This window comes from Rattus rattus, chromosome 5 (assembly GCF_011064425.1).
Source record: "Rattus rattus isolate New Zealand chromosome 5, Rrattus_CSIRO_v1, whole genome shotgun sequence".
NCBI lineage: Eukaryota > Metazoa > Chordata > Mammalia > Rodentia > Muridae > Rattus > Rattus rattus.
The window spans coordinates 14,565,725-14,585,400 of record NC_046158.1 but is presented as its reverse complement, the minus strand read 5'-3'; the positions used below and the strand labels follow the sequence as shown (position 1 = coordinate 14,585,400).

The following is a 19,676-nucleotide window of genomic DNA, read 5'->3' as shown; positions in this document are numbered from 1 at the left end:
ACAAATGTAATAGTGCAGGTAATGTAATAGTGCAGAAAACTTAAGAAACTGCTAAAGAAACCCTCATAGAACTAGTAAGAAATTACACCACGATATATAAAAGGCAATACACAGAAGTTCAGTTTTCCTTTTACTAATTTTTTTAACTAGGCAAATAATTTTATTAACCTTTTCCAAACTTTATTCCCAGGTGTCATCAGCTTAATTTGTTGCAAAGAATGAATTAGGTAAGAGCTATAGTATCCAGGGGAACTGAAAATATCAGAGATCTAGATTTTATCAGATCCATAAGCAAAAGATATTTAAAAAGCAGTCATGATGTAAAGCAGCAGATCCTGTAACTTCTGCAAGTGTCACCTTTTTCAGAAGTTACCTCCATGAAGTCTGCCTCATTCTTAGAAGCTTCATCAAAATTCTCCACCAGATCTAGAACTTCATCATCCTCACCTTCAGGAGCAAGTGGTGCTTTCCCATCTACAGATTGTTTGGGCAGAGCATCATCTAATCTCCTTAAACTAGACAGACTGTACCAAGCTGGCTTAGGATACTGGAAAGCATTTCAGTCAGCTACTTTGTCTTAGCATGGCTTGTAATGGTGAAGGTGTTTGTTGCCAGAAACTCCTGTACTTGAGGGTTATTAAAATGGTTCACTTTTCATTGGTTTGCAAACATCTTAACCTCTTCAAGTTGTTTACCCCTAACCTCTATAAGGAGAACTGCAGTTTTTATCCTCTGCTGTAGCTGTTCCATGAAGTACATTCATCTTTCTATGAGAGGTTCCTTTCCCAACAATTCACACTTGTGCCTGTAGTTTTTCCTGGCTCATGATTGTTTCTTACATCTTTTCAGAGCAGAAGTATGGCTGTGCATGGGAGTAGGGTTCAAGCTCATAGGGTCTTGGGCAGACTAGCTGAGATAAGGCACACACATGTAGGGACACAAGATGGCAGCTAGAAGCCCTTTTTACTATTTTTTAAGATTGTCTTGTTGTGTATCTCAGGCTAGCTTTGGACTCACAATGTAGCTCATGCTAATTCTCCTTCCTCAGATTCCTGAGTGCTAGGATTACAAGTAGGTACTACCCTTCCCAGTTCATTATTCTTTCTTATATACCAGGAGTGAACAAATGTTCTTCAAAATTAAAAACACATTTGAATTTATATCAACCCAAAATGATACATGTGCACATGTAACAAAATATACAAGAGCTCTTTATGAAAGTTTCACAACTGATAAATAAAAGAGAGGTGTGGTTAGGCTTTTATGACTTTTATGATCTTAATTTCCAGCAGACTGATTTTGGTATCATTATAGTTCTCAAAACTTCGAACACACTTGATTTTCTTCTCATATTAATAAATGTTTAATATAAAACCCCATATATGAATCATGTATTTCTAAATACAAAATTTGCACATTGTAGGCACTTAAGAAATGTTATTTTGTTTGAGAACATCCATTACAATTATGAAAGATTAATAATTGTACAGAAAGGACATACATAACATATGTATTACTTTGAAATTTTTCTCTTAAATCTTAGCAGGATAGTATGTGTGATTTTTTGAAATGTCTCTTGTTATTGTCAGCACAATGTAACAAAATAGAAGTCACAAGCGTTGGACTCAAATCTACTTACATTTTGATAAACATATTATATTCAAGGATATACTTTCACACCTCTTTCACAAAAGATCTAATGTTTTGAAGAATGAGTGACAGTGTAGATGGCCAGCAAATGTTGATATTCTTGCCCCTTTTTCTCATTGCATGGTTGCCTCAATGGCTCCAAGATTGACAACATGCAATTCAGTTAATCCTGGTTGATATGCTGAGGACCAGGGATGATATCCTATTGCCAGCAATGGTAGTCAGACTGAGGTGAAGAAGAATGGAGGTAAAAGATCTCATCTTTCTGTAAGGCAAAGGACACTGTCAATAGGACAAAATGGTACCCAACAGATTGAGAAAAGATCTTTACCAATCCTATATTCAATAGAGGACTAATATCCAAAATATACGAAGAGCTCAAGAACTTAGACTCTGGATAACCAAATAACCCTATAAAGTGGGGTACAGAGCTAAACAAAGAATTATCAACTGAGGAATATCAAATGACCTAGAAACACCTAAAAAAATGTTCAACATTCTTAGTCATCAGGGAAATGCAAATCAAAACAACCCTGAAATTCCATCTCACACCAGTCGGAATGACTAAGATCAAAACCACAGTGACGGCAGATGCTAGCAAGGATGTGGAGAAAGAGGAACACTCCTCCATGGTTGGTGGTATTGTAAGCTGGTACATCCACTCTGGAAATCAGTCTGGAGGTTCCTCAGAAAACTGGAAATAGTACTACCTGAAGACCCAGCTATACCAAATGATGCTCCAACATATAACAAGAACACATGCTCCACTATGTTTATAGCAGCCTTATTAATAACAGCCAGAAGTTGGAAAAAACCCAGATGCCCTTCAACAGAGGAATGGATACAGAAAATGTGATACATTTACACAATGGAGTATTACTCAGCTATTAAAAGCAATGACTTTATGAAATTCTTAGGCAAATAGATGGAACTAGAAAATATCATCCTGAATGAAGTAACCCAGTCACAAAAGAACATACATGGTATAAACTCACTGATAACTGTATATTAGCCCCAAAGCTTGAAATACCCAAGATACAATTCGCAGATCATATAGAGTTCAAGAAGAAGGAAGACCAAAATGTGGATGTTTCAGTCCTTCTTAGAAGGACTATCTACAAATTGGAGGTAAAGGGTAGGAGGGACTTGGGAGGAAGCGAGGAGGGGGAGGGGAAAATAGACAGAATCAGGTATTAGATGAGATGGAGATGATATTCAGAGGGTCAGGAATTTGAACAGAGACATGTAGTAACGTGTGATGGGGAACTGGATGTAGACATCAGCAAGTCCCAGATGCCAAGAAAGCAAGAGGCACTCAGGACCCAGCAGGGATGAGATTAGCTGAAATGTCCAACAAAGGGGGAGAACCTGTAGAGTCCTTATCCAGAAGTTAGGCAAGGCCCCTGGTTGGTGGATGGAGTCATCCATACTTCTCAAAATTTTAACCCAGAATTGCTCCTGTCTAAAGGAAATGCACGGACAAAGTTTAGAGCAGAGACTGAAGGAAAGGCCATCCATAGACTGCCCTACTTAGAGATCCATCCTATATGCAGCCACCAAGCCCAGTCACTATTGCTGATGTCAATAAGTGCTTGTTGACAGGAGCCTGATATGGATGTCTTCTGAGAGGCTCTGCCAGAGCCTTACTGATACAGATGCAGATGCTTGTAGCTAACTATCAGACTGAACACAGGGACAACAATGGAGGAGTTAGAGAAAGGACTGAAGGGGCTGAAGGGCTTTGCAACCTCATATGGAAGAACAACAATATCAAGCAGCGAGACTCCCCAGAGCTCCCAGGGAGTAAACCACCGACCAAAGAGTTCACATGTAGGACCCATGGCTCCAACCGTATATGTAGCAGAGGATGGCATTGTCTGGCATCAGTAGGAGAAGTCCTTGGCCCTGTGAAGGCTCAATTCCTCAGTGTAAGGAAATGTCAGGGCAGTGAGTTGGGAGTGAGTGTGTGGGAGGGGGAGCATCCTCATAGGAAGAGGGGGAGGGGGTGTGGGAGAGGGGAAAAATGGAGAATGTAAATACATAAAATATCCAATGAAAAAGAAAAAAATTCATTTTACATCACAGCCTGGAGGACGTAAATGCCCATTTTGTTCTGTTTTAACACAGATTCACTGAAGTGATAGAAGGCAAGTTTTGATCAGAGAATTAGGCCTAAGCATAAGATTTATAGTAAGAAAACTGCTTTTCTAGCACCAAAGAGTTTGCCCAAAGCTTCTTTCTTGTCTCTGTTCCTCAAGCTGTAGATGAATGGGTTCAGCATGGGAATCACAATCATGTAGAGAACGGCAGCCCTGCTTTCCCTCTCGGTAGAGTGAGTGGATGGGGGAAGTAAATACACACCCATCAGAGATCCGTAGAAGAGCAGAACAATTGTAAGGTGGGAGCCACAGGTAGAAAAGGCTTTCCATCGCCCTCCAGGAGAAGGGATGTCCAGCACAGCCCAGGAAATGCAGACATAGGAGATGACAATCAACATAAGAGGAACAGCGAGAAACACCAAGCCCATGGAAATTATCATCAGCTCATTAATGTGGGTGTCAGAACAGGCAAGTTTCAGCAGAGCACTGGGATCACAGTAGAATGGGGGATGGCTGTGTGGGCACAGAAAGCCACATGGGTCAGCAGCAGCGTGTGCATGAGGGCAGGGCAGTTGGTCAGCACCCAGCACATACACAGCATCAATGCACAGAATTGGGGACTCATAGCTGTGCTGTAATGGAGTGGCTGGCAGATGGCTACGTATCGGTCATATGCCATCACAGCCAGAAGGCAATTGTCGAGGCCGCCAAACATCAGGAGGAAATAGAGCTGGGTAAGGCAACCAGAATAGGAGATGGTCTGTCTCTGGGTATAGATGTTGGCAAGCATTTTGGGGACTGAAGCAGAAGTGAAGCAGGCATCAGTTAAGGAGAGATTCGCCAAGAAGAAGTACATAGGAGTGTGTAGGTGTGCATCAGAGCTGATGACAAGGATGATGAGCAGGTTCCCCACCATAGTGACCAGGTACATGCCCAGGAAGATGCCAAATAGAAGAGACTGCTCCCCTGACTGCTCAGAGAGTCCCAGAAGAAGGAAGTCTGAAGCAACAGATTGGTTCAGTCTACTTGGTTTTCCCATGCTGTGTAGCTCTTGTTGTAAAATTCTCTATGTGACTTAATCATTAGATCAGCTCACATATATGAATTTATATTGTCAGACCTACATAGTATGCAAAGGGAAAAATATGTGACCCTTGCCCATGAACATGTCTGAGTATCACTGGGAATAGAACACTCATGAAAATTTTTCATAGAAGAGTTAAAATAATAAGCAAATGCAAATGTTCCTTTCTGTGCTGTAACAGGGCCTACACCAAAGAGATTAATTTGATTAGATAATTTAGCACAGGTTACTTGAAGGAGGTGGGAATTCAGTATGACCTTGTTGGGAATATTTGAAAAATATTTTAGGTTGGCGCTTTCAACAGGAAATGTAAATCTTCATCATCATCATCATCATCATCATCATCATCTCTTTTTTTCCCCAATGCATGCTCACATACCTAAATATATGCATATACATCTGTGTATGTTAAGCTTTCTGTATGGACACTGCAAATGACTTTGGTGAAAAAAAATGAACTGCTTCCTAATCCTAGGACCTAGCCTCATCCATTCAAAGCAGTCCTGAAATTTTCCATAACTGGGAACATTAGACCTGTGGACTAAGGGCAGTTATATACCACCATTGCAGCCACTGTTAAGGTGTTCTCAAAACAGATAGATATCTCTCTCTCTCTCTCTCTCTCCCTCCCTCCCTTCCTCCCTCCCTCCCCCTCTCATCGTGTGTGTGTGTGTGTGTGTGTGTGTGTGTGTGTGTGTGTGTGTGTGTTGTGTTTGTGCAGTTAAGCATGAATGAAGTTAAATATTATCCTATCCAGGTACTCACCTATCACAGTGTGCAAAAAACTTAAGCATCTTCAAATTTGCAAGTTTTCTCCTCTATCTAGAAAAATATCAGTGAAGACCTGATAGAGATCTTTTCTGTCTTGGTCAGTAAAGCTGATGTTCATTAAGTCTATTGCTCTTTGAGAACACTTAGGGCACAAGACTCAATTACTGCTTCCTTGGATCAAAAAAGGACAAGGGTTTCTTAGAACTATAAAGCCTCCTATCAGATCATCTCCCAAATCACTTGTTAAAGCCAACCCCAGTGTCACTGTAGACCTTGTTCTTCAGCCAGCTCAGTCTGGGTCCTAGGGGACCTGAAGACATTCCTTTCCTCAAGGGCTAAGCTACCAGGTGCAGGTCTCAAAGGTGCTATTGTGAATCACTTGCTAGAATGTTCTTTAGCGTGACAAGCTAGCCTTCTGGGACTCTTCTCTATGTGTTGGACAACACACTTTCTTTTGCTCTCTCTAAAATGAGATGGAAAAAGAAATTCAGAGTCTAAGTGATATCATGACCATCTTTGATTTTCCTAAACAGAAATATTTGAAAATGAGACATTCCTTCAAGACATCTAAAAGTTTTAGATGAGGTAGCCTACATAATGCATATTAGCCATATCAATTTATACACAGCAACTGCTAGAAAATCTGAACCTGTCTTCCATATTTCTGTTAAAAAGTCAACTCTTTCTGAACAGTTCAGTATATGATCACCAGTAAGAAAATAAGCTATAGTATTACAATTGCAGGTGGGAAAATAAGTGTCCAATGAGGGTAACAGTCTGAGGAGAATTCTTCCTAGTGTCTGTTCATGTCAAGAGACAATCCTCTTAACCACTGTACATCATAACACTAGGCAACTAGGATGATATTGGAATCATTAACAACTTCATAAGTGCAAAAGAATCAATATATATAAATTTGTATGTATATCCTCTTACTAGTAACAATACACATTTCACATCAATTTCTTTTGCAATGCTAGAAAATAAACCTAGGATTTTGTATGTACTAGGCAAGTACTCTGTCCTTGAGATATACCCATGGCTTGTGTCTCTTGACTTTTAGATATATAATTATTTCTCTTAGTTCTCATGTTACTATTTGTCCTTTTTTGACATGAAATATATGTATCTTTAAGATTGGAAATTAGTACTAATAATCCTCATTTTACATATAGACTTCTTTAAAAAGTATTTTCTCCTCAATTATCTTTATGGTAAAAAATTCTGTCCCATTCACTGGATGGTATAATTCTACTTAGCTATTTCTCTAAATTTTATTATTTTATTTTTGATTATTATTGTACATATATATTGGTGTTTTGCTTCTATGTAGGTCTGTATCAACATGCATGCCTGGTAGCTGCAAAGTACGGATGAAGCCACCATATGCCCTGTAACTGGATTTGCAGATGGCTCTAAGCTGCCATGTGGCTGTTGTGGGTATTGAAAACTGAACCCAGGTCCTCTGAAACAGCATCCAATGCTCTTAACTACTAATCCATCTTTCCACCTCTCATTTTTATTTTTTTCACACAACACTTCCTAACCACAGCCTCTCTTCCCTCCACTCATAGTCTCTGCCACCTCCTGCCTCTTCTTGATCCACTGCTCCTCCACCTCCATTCGGAAAAAGATCAGGCCTCCCAGGGATATCAAACAAACCCAGCATAACAAGATGCAAAGAAGATTAGATCCAAACTTATATTGAGGCTGGACAAGGCAACCCTGTAGGAGGAAATTGCAGGCAAATGAATCAGGGTCACTACCACTCCCACTGTTAGGAGTCCCACAGAAACCAAAACAACCACAGTGTATATGCAGAAGACCTAATAATCAGTTTCTGTGAGCACATATGGGCCCTGCTTAGTTTATTCTGTGAGTGTGTTCTCTTGGTTTCCTCAACTCCTCTGCCTCCTACAATCCTTTCTCCCACTTTTCTCTGAAGATCCTTAGGCACTAACTAGTGTTTTGCTGTTGGTATCTGCATTTTTTTCAGCTGCTGGAGGAAGTCTCTCTGATGGCAATCGGGGTAGGCACCAGTCTGTGAGTATAGCAGAATTTCATTAGAAATCGTTCCATTCATTTTTTCCCCCTTTGGTCAGTCATATTTCATTCTGCCCTAGGTCCCTGGGCTATCCAGCTTCCAGTTCCTGGGCATTAAGGCAGTGTCAGGCATGGGTTCACTCTTTCTATTGAGGGCCTCCTTAAGTTAGGCCAGTCATTAGCTGGCTATTTCCAGAAGCTCTGAGCTACCACTGCCCCAGAACATCTTGGAGGCAGAACAGACAAAAGGTAAAAAGTTTTATGGCTGAGTTGGTGCCCTAGTCTCTCCATTAGAAGCCTTGACTCATTACAGAAGATGACTGGTTTAGGCTCTGTTTCCACGATTACTTGGAGTCCTCTCAAGGGTAACCCTTATAGGTTGCAGGAAGTTTCCACTATACTAGTTTTCCAAACTGCCCCATAAAACCCATTAATTCCAGCTATCTCCCTCCATACTCTCTCCCTACATCCCTCCCTAACCCACATAATCCCTCCTGTTCTCATTTCTAACTACCAAAGTCTACCTGCAAAATTCATTCTATTTTCTCTTCACAGGGAGATCCATGTATCAAATCTTGAGCCCTCCTTGTTACTTAGCTTCTCTGTATCATGATTATCCTTTACTTAACAGTTAGGTAAATATCATTTCTCTTTCAGGATCTGAATTACCTTGCTCAGGATGATTTTTTTCAAGTTGCATGTATTTGTCTGCAAAATATCACAATGCCATATTTTTATAACAACTGAGTAATACTTATTCATTCTTAGGTTGGGAGACATATAGATTGTTTCCAGTTTCTAGATATTATAAATAAGCCACTGTGAACATAATTGAGCAAATGTCCTTGTGGTATGATGACATGTCTTTTGGTTATATGTTCAAGACTGCTGTAGCTGGGTATTGAGCTAGACTGATTCTCAATTTTCTAACAGACTGGGATATTGATTTCCATAGTGGCTGGACAAGTTTTCACTCCCAACAGTGATGAAGGAGTATTTCCCTTGCTCTACATCCTCATCAGCATGAGTTGTCACTGTGTATTGATCTTAGCCATTCTGATGTGTGTAAGATGGCATTTCAGAATAGTTTGATCTACATTTCCCTGACGGCTAAGGATGTTGAACATCCTTTAAGTGCTTCCCAGGAATTCAGGATTCCTCATTTGAGAATTATGTTTAGATTTCTACTCATTTTTAATTGTATTATATAGTTTATTGATGTCTAATTTCTTGAATTGTTTATATATGTTGAAGATCAACCTTTTGTCAGATTTGGGGATGGTAAATATATTTCCCCATCTTGTATGCTGCCCCTTTGTCCTATTGATGGTGTCCTTTGCCTTAGAGTAGCCTTTTTAATAGTTGATTTTACTACTCTAAATTGATATTCTGTTCAAGAAGTTGTCTCCTGTACCAGAAAATGCATTCAAGTCTTTCCCCTACTTTCTCTTTCTCTTCTATCATCTGATTTTATGCTGAGATGTTTGATCCCTTGGACTTGAGTTTTGTGTAGGGTGATAGATTAGGACCTATTTTCATTCTTCTACATGCTGACATCCAGTTAGACTAGTACCATTTGTTCAAGATGCTTTCATTTTTCCCATTGCATAACTTCTGTTTCTTTGTAGAAAAAATCAAGTGTCCATAGGTGCCTGTATTTACTTCTGGGTCTTCAGTTTGAGTCCATTGATCAACTTGTCTGTTTTTGTAAAAATATAATGCAGTTTTTTTATTTGCATTGTTTTATAATACAGCTTGAAATCAAGGGTGGTGATACCTTCAGAACTTCTTTTATTGCACAGGGTTATTTTAGCTATCCTGGGACTTTTGTTTTTCCATATGAGAATCATTTTTTAAAGGTCTATAAAATAATGATGTTGCAATTTTTCTGGGAATTGCATTGAATCTGTAATTGCTTTTGATAAGATGGACATTTTTGCTATGTTAACCCTATTGATCTGTGATTATGGGAGACCTTTTCTTTTTAAAAACATTTTGAAATTTGTTTAGTTTTACACTCCATATTTTATTACTCTCCCAGTTCACTGCCTGACTGTTCCACATCCCATACCTCCTTCCCTGTCAGTCTTCATAATGGTGTCCCCACCCCACCCACCCCACCAGATCTCTAAGCTTCCTGGGGCCTCCAGGCTCTTGAGTCCATCTTCTCTGACTGAACCCAGACCAAGAGTCCTCTGTGGTATATGTGTTGGAGGCCTCATCTCAGCTGGTGTTTGCTGCCTGGTTGGTGATCCAGTGTCTGAGAGATTTCAGGATCCAGGTTAATTGAGACTGTTGTTCCTCCTACAGGGTTGCCCTCTACTTCAGTTTCCTTGATTTGACTTTTGTGTATTCCAAGCATAAAACATCTTTGGTAAAAAAGCCAGGAATAGGATGAACAAAGGACTGTCATTTGCTCTGCATCTGACTATTATGAGAGCACCATCACCAACATGGTGTCTCTTTGTACAATGCCAAGGGGATTTCCCCATCTCCTTTCATTAATTTTAGTTTGAAGTCTATTTTCTTATATATTAAAATGGCTATACCAGCTTGCTTCTTAGGTTCATTTGCTGACAAATCTATTCCAACCCTTTACTCTGAGGTAATGTCTACCTTTGATGCTAAGGTGTGTTTCTGGCATGCAGCAGAAGGATAAATCTTCTTTTTGCATCCATTCTGTTATCCTGTATATTTATTAGAGAAGTAGAGTCCATTGGCTTTGAGGGATATCAATACCTACTGATTGTTAATTCCTGTTATTTTGTTGTTGTTGGTGTGTGGTGGTTTTGTGTTTGTGTGTGTGTGTGTGTGTGTGTGTGTGTGTGTGTGTTCACTTTTATTGGTTTTGCTCATGTGAGATTATATCCTGTGTTTTCTTGGGTATAATTAACCTGCTTGTGTGGGAGTTTTCTTATTGCATATTCTGTAGGGCTGTACTTATAGATAAATATTGTTTAAATTTGACTTTATCATGGCATATCTTGTTTTCTCCATCTATGATGATTAAAAGTTTTATGGGTATAGTAATGTGGGATGGTTTATGTGGTCTCTTAAAGTCTGCAGGACAAGGTGGCCAGTTCGTTCTGGTTTTAAGTGCTTCTGTTGAGCAGTCAGGTGCAATTCTAATCGGTCTCCCTTTATATGCTACTTGACCTTTTGCCAGTGAAGTTTTTAATATTCTTTTTGTTGTTGTTGTTGTTGTTCTGTATGTTTAGCACTGTATGTAATTAGCAACTTTATTTTCTGGTGTTCTGCATGTGCGCTGGTGGGGACATGTTCGTATACCTTTATAGGCATCTCTTTCTTTAGGTTGGAAAAATTTTCTATGATTGTGATGAAAGTCTTTTCTATGCCTTTGAGCTGGAAATCTTCTCCTTCTTCTATTCCCATTATTCTTAGGTTTGGTGTTTTCATAGTGTTCGAGATTTTCTGGATATTTTGAGCAGGAACTTTTAAAATTTAACAGTGACTTCTACTGATGTATCTATTTATTTTATCATATCTTCAGCCAAGATTGTCTCTGTCATCTCTTGTATTCTGTTGGTGATGTTTGCAGCTGTAGTTGCGCTTTGATTACATAGATTTTTTTCATTTCAAGAATTCCCTCATTTTGTGTTTTCTTTATTGTTTTTATTTTTATTTTTAGGTTTTGGTCAATTTTATTCATTTCTTTCAACTGATTGGTTTTTATCTGGACATTCTTTAGAGGATTTATTGATATCCTCAATTTTTTTCTGTCTATCTTTTTCTCAATTTCTTTAAGTGATTTATTTGCTTCCTCAAGCACCTATATTATCTTTATAAATTGGGTTTTAATGTCTTTTTATTGTGCCTTAGCTCTGGTAAAATATTCTGGTCTTGCCGTAGTAGAATAAATGTACTCTGGTGGGGACATATTTCCCTGGATGTGGTTGATTTTTTTCTTATACTGGCATTTCAGCATCTGGGTTTAGGATGATTAAAGGTCTAGGTGCTAATTTCTATGTTTGTCCCTGTCGGATGGTTGTTTTGCTTTTTTGGCTTCTTTTTCTTGCTGGTCTTCTAATCTAAGAGGTCTGTGGTTGAGTAGGAAATCTGCACCAGACATGGGGGCTAGACCTCTGGTGGCAAACATGGTCTCTTGTTGAGCAGGAGGTCTCCACCCACATTGTGGGCTAGGATCAAGTAGGAGGAAGGGAGATATATTTGTGGATAGCATCAAGGAGAGTGGGCACTTAAAGAGAGAAGGAAGTATTTGACCAGGCAGAATACCTGGTCTTTTGTCAGGTATGGCTTCTGTTTGAACAAAGGGTGTCTTTATGAAAGAACAAAAAGAAAGGGAAAGTTCTGCAGGTTTCTGGCCTACATCTTATTCTTGCAGGTGTGGCAAAATGTCCTTAAACTTTTAAGGACTACATTTAAATATTTAGGTTTAAGTGTTAAAACTGAAACTCAGTTGTGAGAGAGTGGGAGAAAAAAATCTATCTATACAAATAGCTATTTGCATCGATATTTTCACTAATCTATGCATTCCATATCTGTTACATCTGAACATCAGTTGTTGGTGTTACTGAAACCCTAAAGCAGTTAAGAGTTGGACGTCAGAGCTCTGAAAGCAAATAACTTGGGAGAAAGTATTCTAAAAGGCATGGTGGAGGTTTGATGATTTTTAAGCCTCAAATCATAAAATGTAAATTTAACAACCATGCTTTCACTGCTTTTTTTGGTGGAGTGGGGACATAATTTACAGTTATGATATTTGTAAAGTAAATATAAACAGAAAGGAGTTCAGGATCCTAAATTTGGAGAACTCTCCAAAAGTCAATCAAATTGAGAGCTACATTCAGACTCACTCTTTTATCTGGATTCCAAATTCCAAGTTTTTGTTATTATTATTTACTATCATGTTTTTCTCTTGATTTCATGGCCCTTGTGCCTTTGAAAAGAGCTACTTTTAAGTAATTATGATTGGAGTCAGATGCATGAGCTTAATACAGAATCTTTAATGATAAGCATGAAAATTCGTCAAGAAATGCATGCCCTATTAAACTGTGTCCAGAAGTGGACACTGGTAGATTTGGAATTGTTTTAGGAAGAGTTTAGGAAGAGGGACCTTGTTGTACAGATAGATTTACTTTCCTATAAAGCATATTTTTACAGTAGCTGACTTTATAATTCAATGCAAATAAAGTTTCTTTAAAGAAGAAATAGATCACCACGTTTAGTGACACCAGTGCTATTCTAACTTGGTTAGTTACAGAACAGAGACATAAGATAATTATGAGTGCTTATATGAACAAAGCTCATGGGAAATCTGTCCCTTGACTCCTTCCTTGTACATGTAGATGTCCAATGTTGAGTCTGCTCAGTCCTTTCCAGGAATCTTTCTGATGAACTAACATCCCTCTTTCTCTATATGTTTAGGTTTGAAGCTACAAATGTACATTTCTTTAATATTCCTTAATATCTGGTTCAGATGTGATCTGAGAACCGTGTGTCCACAGTCATCTCCAGAGCTCAGCTTATACCCTCACTTCTTTTTCTCTCACTTCCAGCCAGTGAATGTAGCTGTGACTGCTTAAGACTTCCATTCAGATGTGACCTTTACTTGTCTTTGCACTCCTTTACTATCCCCTTAACTACTTATCTGGAAACTTAATATACCTTGCCCCTGTCATATAATTTAAAAGCAGAATTAAATTATATTTTAATCTAAGTTTAGCTATGCAATTTCTGGTCGCTTGCTATTTGTTTTTAATTAATCATGATTCTGACCCCTAATTCCAATTAATATCTCAAAAAGTTTCTCAGGAAGAATCTGAGATTTCTCCTTGGGGATAAGGGAGCATTTGCATTTCTTTCTTTTCTTTGACTGGTGTAGAAGTAAGCAAAGGAACTGGAATTAAATAGCTCACATTAGTGCTACTCTTGTCTATCATCCTTGAGCCAACTCTTATCTATTTTGATTAACACAGTAAAAGAAGAAACTTTGGTGGTAAGTAAAATTACTTAACCGTGGATATCAGAGAGAGTCTTCCCCAAGTCTCTGGAAGCATCTCATTGGTGTTTCAAAAATCTGTACAGTTTTCTCAAGTCACAAATAGTAAAATGACAATAAACATTTCCAGAGAAAGGATGAAGCAAAGGATGCTAGTACCAAGTGCTTGAATAGAATAACAAAAAGAGAAAGTAAAAGTTGGGATTTATGTGTTCCTGGAGAATTTGAGGGGTGAGTGCTTTGTACACTATTTCATACCAATGACTAAAGCACTTCTGTATATCAATAGGCTCATAAATGCATTGCATACTGACACAGCTAATATAAGACTAATTGTTCATTTCTAAAATGACAATATTTATTTTAAAACACTCAATGGAAGTTAGTGGACTTTCCAACTGAACAAAACGTATTTATTAGCTTACATTCCATCATCTTAATGAGGTTACAATCCATTGGGTCTTAAGAGAGTCTTTCTCATTTTGATGCATGATTATGTGTTAAATATAAGATTTTAGCCTTTATGTGGCATGATATTATTCATCATGAGATCTTGTAGAGAAGGAAACAGCTTTTAACTCTTTCTGATCTCTCAGGAATGTTGTATAGTTCTGAAATGTCATCAGATTCAGTTATTACAGAATACAGAAGAGAAATTGTGTTTTCAGCTCTCCCTCTTGCTAACACAGGAAATATTGGGTTCAAAAATAAATATATTGATTTGTATGTAAGTTTTCTTTTTAGGTCTGCAGTCTTACTAAGCAAATGTGGAAGCAATTGTGACTTAATAGAAAACTAATCTGAGAGTCCAGTAGCTTACCACACTGTACCATACCATACCATACAATACCATACCATATGTACTTATTCCATATAGTCTTCTAATTCATAATTAAAAATTTTCAATCAATCATCTTACATTTAGCCCAAACTTATTTATTCATGACTCAGACACTTATTGAACTAAATAAAAATAAATAAATACAGTTGAGCATCAGAATACTCGAAGATTTAGCTCTCAAGGACAGTACAGTTTTGCAAACTGTACCTTAAAGAGTATAAATTAACAGTTCTCATAGGAGGATAAAATTTTATATTTCAACAAGTTGAAATGTAGTCTACTGCCAAAGACTGCAAATCTCTGTGCCAGCTGCTCTTTTAGGTTTTATTCAGTTCTTGAATTTCATCTTTATTCTGCCAATCAAGACAACAAAATAGGAAGAACCGGTAACACAAAAGTTGTTAAGGTACAAATCATAGTAGATTAAATATAAATGGAATAAAAAAGAATCACATTTTTGTATAGGTTAATGGTTGGCATCCAGTGTTATTTGTATTTATGAGTGGTAATACTTATAGAATATCCCATATCCCTACCCTTTGCAGTATCATATATAAGAATGCTAATCTCTGTGTCTTAGTGTTATTTAAGGATGAAGATAGTCTACATAAGTGCTTAACAGTATCCAACACTTAACAAGTGGCTAGTAAATGATACCTAAAGAAGATGGTGATGACTATGGCAAAACTGATTGATATAGCAACACTGGATTTGATATTTTATATCAGGACAAGGGATAAAATACAAGTGGACAAGGGTTATTCCAATAGATACCCTTCAATATAAAATGATGCACTATGTATGCAAATGCTTGAGTCTCTCTCTCTCTCTCTCTCTCTCTCTCTCTCTGTGTGTGTGTGTGTGTGTGTGTGTGTGTGTGTGTGTGTGTGTGTGTTGGATTATTTCTTCAAAGACATTATAATTATCCTACCTCAGCATATTCATGAATATACCACACTTTACTAATAAAATTGACAGGAGCTGTAAACCTAAGTGTGTTAATACCAGAGACAGGATGTCGTGAAAAACATGTAGAGCATATAGCATCTAATTTAGAGAAGAGGGTTTATGAGAGTCCTCAGAAGGATACCAATATGAAAACATGATGTCATCTTGGAAATAAAGACAATAAGTTTAAATACATATGAAGGGGTTGATGGATCAGAAGAAGCCAATGCCTGCATCTCGAGAACCAACTTCACATTCTGACTATCTTTTCTGAACTACAGATGCTCTATACGCATGGAAAACCAGTCCAGTGTTTCTGAATTTTTCCTACGAGGAATATCAGGATTTCCAGAGCAACAGCAGCTACTCTATGGACTTTTTCTATGTATGTATCTTGTCACCTTGACTGGGAATGTACTCATTATCATGGCCATTGGCTCTGACCCACACCTTCACACTCCTATGTACTTCTTTTTGGCCAACCTGTCCTTTGCTGACATGGGTTTAATATCATCTACAGTGACCAAGATGTTGTTTAATGTTCAGACTCAGCGCCATACCATCTCCTATACTGGATGCCTCACCCAAATGTACTTATTCATGATGTTTGGTGATTTAGACAGCTTCTTCCTGGCTGTGATGGCCTATGACCGCTATGTGGCCATCTGTCACCCTCTCCACTATTCCACAATTATGAATGCCCGAATCTGTGTCCTGATGCTTATCCTATGCTGGGTTCTCACCAACATAGTTGCTCTGACTCACACTCTTCTCATGGCTCGACTGTCCTTCTGTGTTGTTGGGGAAATAGCTCATTTTTTCTGTGATGTTACTTCTGTCATGAAGCTTTCATGCTCAGACACTCATGTCAATGAGTTAGTGCTTTCTGGCTTTGGAGGTACAGTACTCATGGTCCCCTTTGTAAGCATTGTCATCTCCTATGTCCACATTGTATTTGCCGTTCTTAGGGTCCAGTCTTCTGGTGGGAGTTCAAAGGCCTTTTCTACTTGTAGTTCCCACCTTTGTGTGGTCTGTGTTTTCTATGGAACACTCTTCAGTGTCTATCTGTTCCCTTCCTCTGTAGAGACCACAGAGAAGGATGTTGCAGCTGCTGCAATGTATACAGTTGTGACTCCTATGTTGAACCCCTTCATCTATAGTCTAAGGAACAAGGACATAAAAGGAGCCCTAAAGAGGCTTCTTTCTCATAGGAGAATTTTATCTTCTTAGATATAACAAGACAATGTTTAATAAAAAGACAGGAGTTGAGTCAGATAAGTAGTTTTCAGTTTGGAAATGGTTACTTGATAGCCAAGAGATTATTGCCCCACTAATCTTTACTTTAACTTCAATCATTTCATACATAAAGTTAAGACTAGAAAAATATAGAGTTTTTCTATAAGTTGTATTTCTTGTTGCATTTTGTTTTTGTATACTACATAGGTTACAATAGTCTGAAACTCATAATTTTCTGGCTTTCTAAGTTTGAAAGTTACAGACATGTAGTATTCTAACTAACTGAATATTTTCTATTTAATGTGTTGTGGAATTAAGTAAAGCACACCTTGAAAGGTATTAGTAATAGAGTTGTAAAGAGGAAATAGTGGGTGTTCAAAACAGTGTTTTTGCTGTTGCACTTTTAATTTTTCCCTCAACTCGAAAGTAATTTTTCTCAAATTCATTTACTCAGAAAGTGTTCACAGAGTAGTTACTATGTGCTTAGAGCTAAGTTCTGGCTCTCAGATAGCAATGAATAGACAAAATCTGTGCTTTCTTGACATTATATTTTAGGTTATTAGTCTATAGATCAATCAAAATTAAGAAGTATCCATCATGTCCATAGGATTAAGTGTAGGTTATAAGAGAAGTAACAGATATTAGTTACATTCCAGGAAATGCAGAACTGATGAAGGATTGCCCAAGAAGTTCAATATTTATGTTTCTATGCTGGTTGTCCAGCTTCCTATGATCTGCCAAGGATTCAGCAAGGATGATGTTGAAATTTTTCCACTGAAAAACAAAATGGTTCAGTGCTACAGCTTCCTCAGACCACTGGGTGAAAATACTAAATTGACCTTTGTGTGTTTCTTTAACAGATTTTTCTCTATGTGTAGAATGTATGTTAGTAATTTGACATAATTTACTAGTAGAAAGATATATGATATTTAAAGATGCATGAAGCTGGCATTTCTGTCCCTGAGGATCTCAGAAATACTAATTTTTAAAAATAGAGATCGTATAATTTCCATTGTTACATTTGCTGTGGTCACTCTTCACTGCATATCAATGCATCTCTTCTTATTGCAGTTTCTTAAGTTCAAATCCGTGTCTTTAATTGAAGAGATTTGGATCAGCAGATGCTAAATTGGTTTAGTTACTTGTGTATTTTTCAGGGGAAATGTAATAACCACACAGTTATATACAACTTGGTTATCACCTTTCAAGGCATTCTCCTGGACTTTACTACTCAGAAGATAAAGAACTAGCTGCATTATTTAGCAATCCTTCCTCTATAAACACTTGGGTCGATTTTATTTTCATATTTAGGAGCTTATAAAACAAAAATGAAAGAATTGCACTTAAATTAGGGGCTTTATTTATTTACAGGCTTACTCTTTGGCTAGGAAGTAAAATGTTACTGCTACTCTGAAGATTTAGGTGTCCTTTGGGAGATCAAGGCAACCCAGGGATTTACTACTACTGCAGTTGATTTCAACTAGGTTCATTCCAAAAGAAAAGACAATATTATGATGTCACTTTTTGAAAATTATGATGAAAATTCTCTGAATGTGTTATTACTTTGTTCAACTCAGAACAATTGTATTTTCAAAATGGCTTCCTAAATGAAAACTGAAAACAAATCTCAAACTTTTGAATTTTTATAGAGCTTTCCTTATACTGAGTCCTGCCATTTATAGTCACAGAGTCTGAGTCTGTGACAGAATTCCAAGTTTTTCGATCGCCCAAAGTACCCCAAGACCCTGAAGAATGCTGATGCTGCAGAACAGTGATGTCTTTCTCCAGGTTGACTCCTAGCCCAGCAATAGTGCAATATAGGCCTTAAATCATTTGAGATTGAATTTATTTTCCTCAAACCCCAATAAAAGTAAGAGGGCTAAAAGTGTGTTAAATTTCATTATCCCCAATATAACTATGGCAGTAAGGGTCTGTGGCAGTTCAGAGCATACAGATAACCACCAAGGGATGCTGCTGACTATTATTATTCATTAATCTAACTCTTTAAATTTACCCAAGTCAAAATAAATATCACTGCATTTGGAGTTTTAAATTTCCCCTTTGATGATGTAGAAAGAGCCATTCTACCCAAAGCATCTACTTTTTTCCCAAAGTAGTGTTATAAAAAGTTAAAGGGTAACAATCGAAGAGGAAGTCTTAAATTGGGTGGGAATAAGAACATGGGGAGAGAATAGGATACACTGAGGGATAACTACATTAAAATGGTTCAGAAAATCATATGGAAACTTACTATTATGGAAGCTTACAAAATACAAGAATATTCATGTATAAAAATAATTTAAATGTAGTTACCTTGTAACCAGGTAACAATACCTTCCTAGGTGCTTTGGTATTACAGATAAAAAGCCCAGTGCCAGGGATAGATGGCCTCTTTTGATGTAGTTCAAGGAGATTTCATGGACCTGTAGACATTAAAGGCTGTAATCAATGCTCTTGTTTGCCCTATAGACTTCAAAATAGGATCTTATTGCTAAAGATATCAAATATTTGAAGTCATGAAAAAAATCAAGACAGTGTTCACTTGGAAGCTTCATTTCTACTGGCTCACTTTCACAGTGCTGGGAGGTTCTATGTATACTACCAGAATCAATAATCATTAATATTATATAGCCATGAACATTGTCAGCTAAAATAATTAGTGACCTGGCAAGACATGTCCACTGCTGAAACAGTGACAGGAATGTCATGGGAATAACCAATGATTTTTAAAGACTGGGTTCATGGTTTGTTCCACAAGTTGAAATCCATCATACCTGATGCTATTATCATAGCCAAGCCTCTAGGGGGATAACCTATTTATTATTAGTCTGCTAAATGGGCACAGTATTAAACTTACCCCTAGTGACTTAACGAGTTATTATTATACCCATAAACTAATGTACCTTTAAGTCCTTGTCAGGGTAGCTTATTTTTGAAGTAGTTGGTGATGAAAAGAGACCTACGGTTAGTCAAGGTACAAAAATAAGAATATGTAGAGTTAAGAATTAAGATCCGAGATCTTCC

At 37.7% G+C, this 19,676-nt stretch overlaps 2 protein-coding genes and 1 pseudogene across 2 annotated transcripts; 1 reads left to right on the top strand and 2 right to left on the bottom strand.

The window, feature by feature from the left end:
* Positions 1-313: 313 nt before the first annotated feature.
* LOC116900042 lies at positions 314-841 on the bottom strand (annotated as a pseudogene).
* A 2,994-nt stretch (positions 842-3,835) lies between these two features.
* LOC116900136 (olfactory receptor 1N2-like) lies at positions 3,836-4,788 on the bottom strand. Its single transcript, XM_032901910.1, is given in 2 exon segments — positions 3,836-4,251; positions 4,254-4,788. Coding segments are annotated over 2 exon segments (951 nt in total).
* A 10,922-nt stretch (positions 4,789-15,710) lies between these two features.
* LOC116900135 (olfactory receptor 1N1-like) lies at positions 15,711-16,646 on the top strand. Its single transcript, XM_032901909.1, has one exon. The coding sequence runs from the start codon at positions 15,711-15,713 to the stop codon at positions 16,644-16,646; it is 936 nt and encodes a 311-aa protein (XP_032757800.1).
* Positions 16,647-19,676: the final 3,030 nt, after the last annotated feature.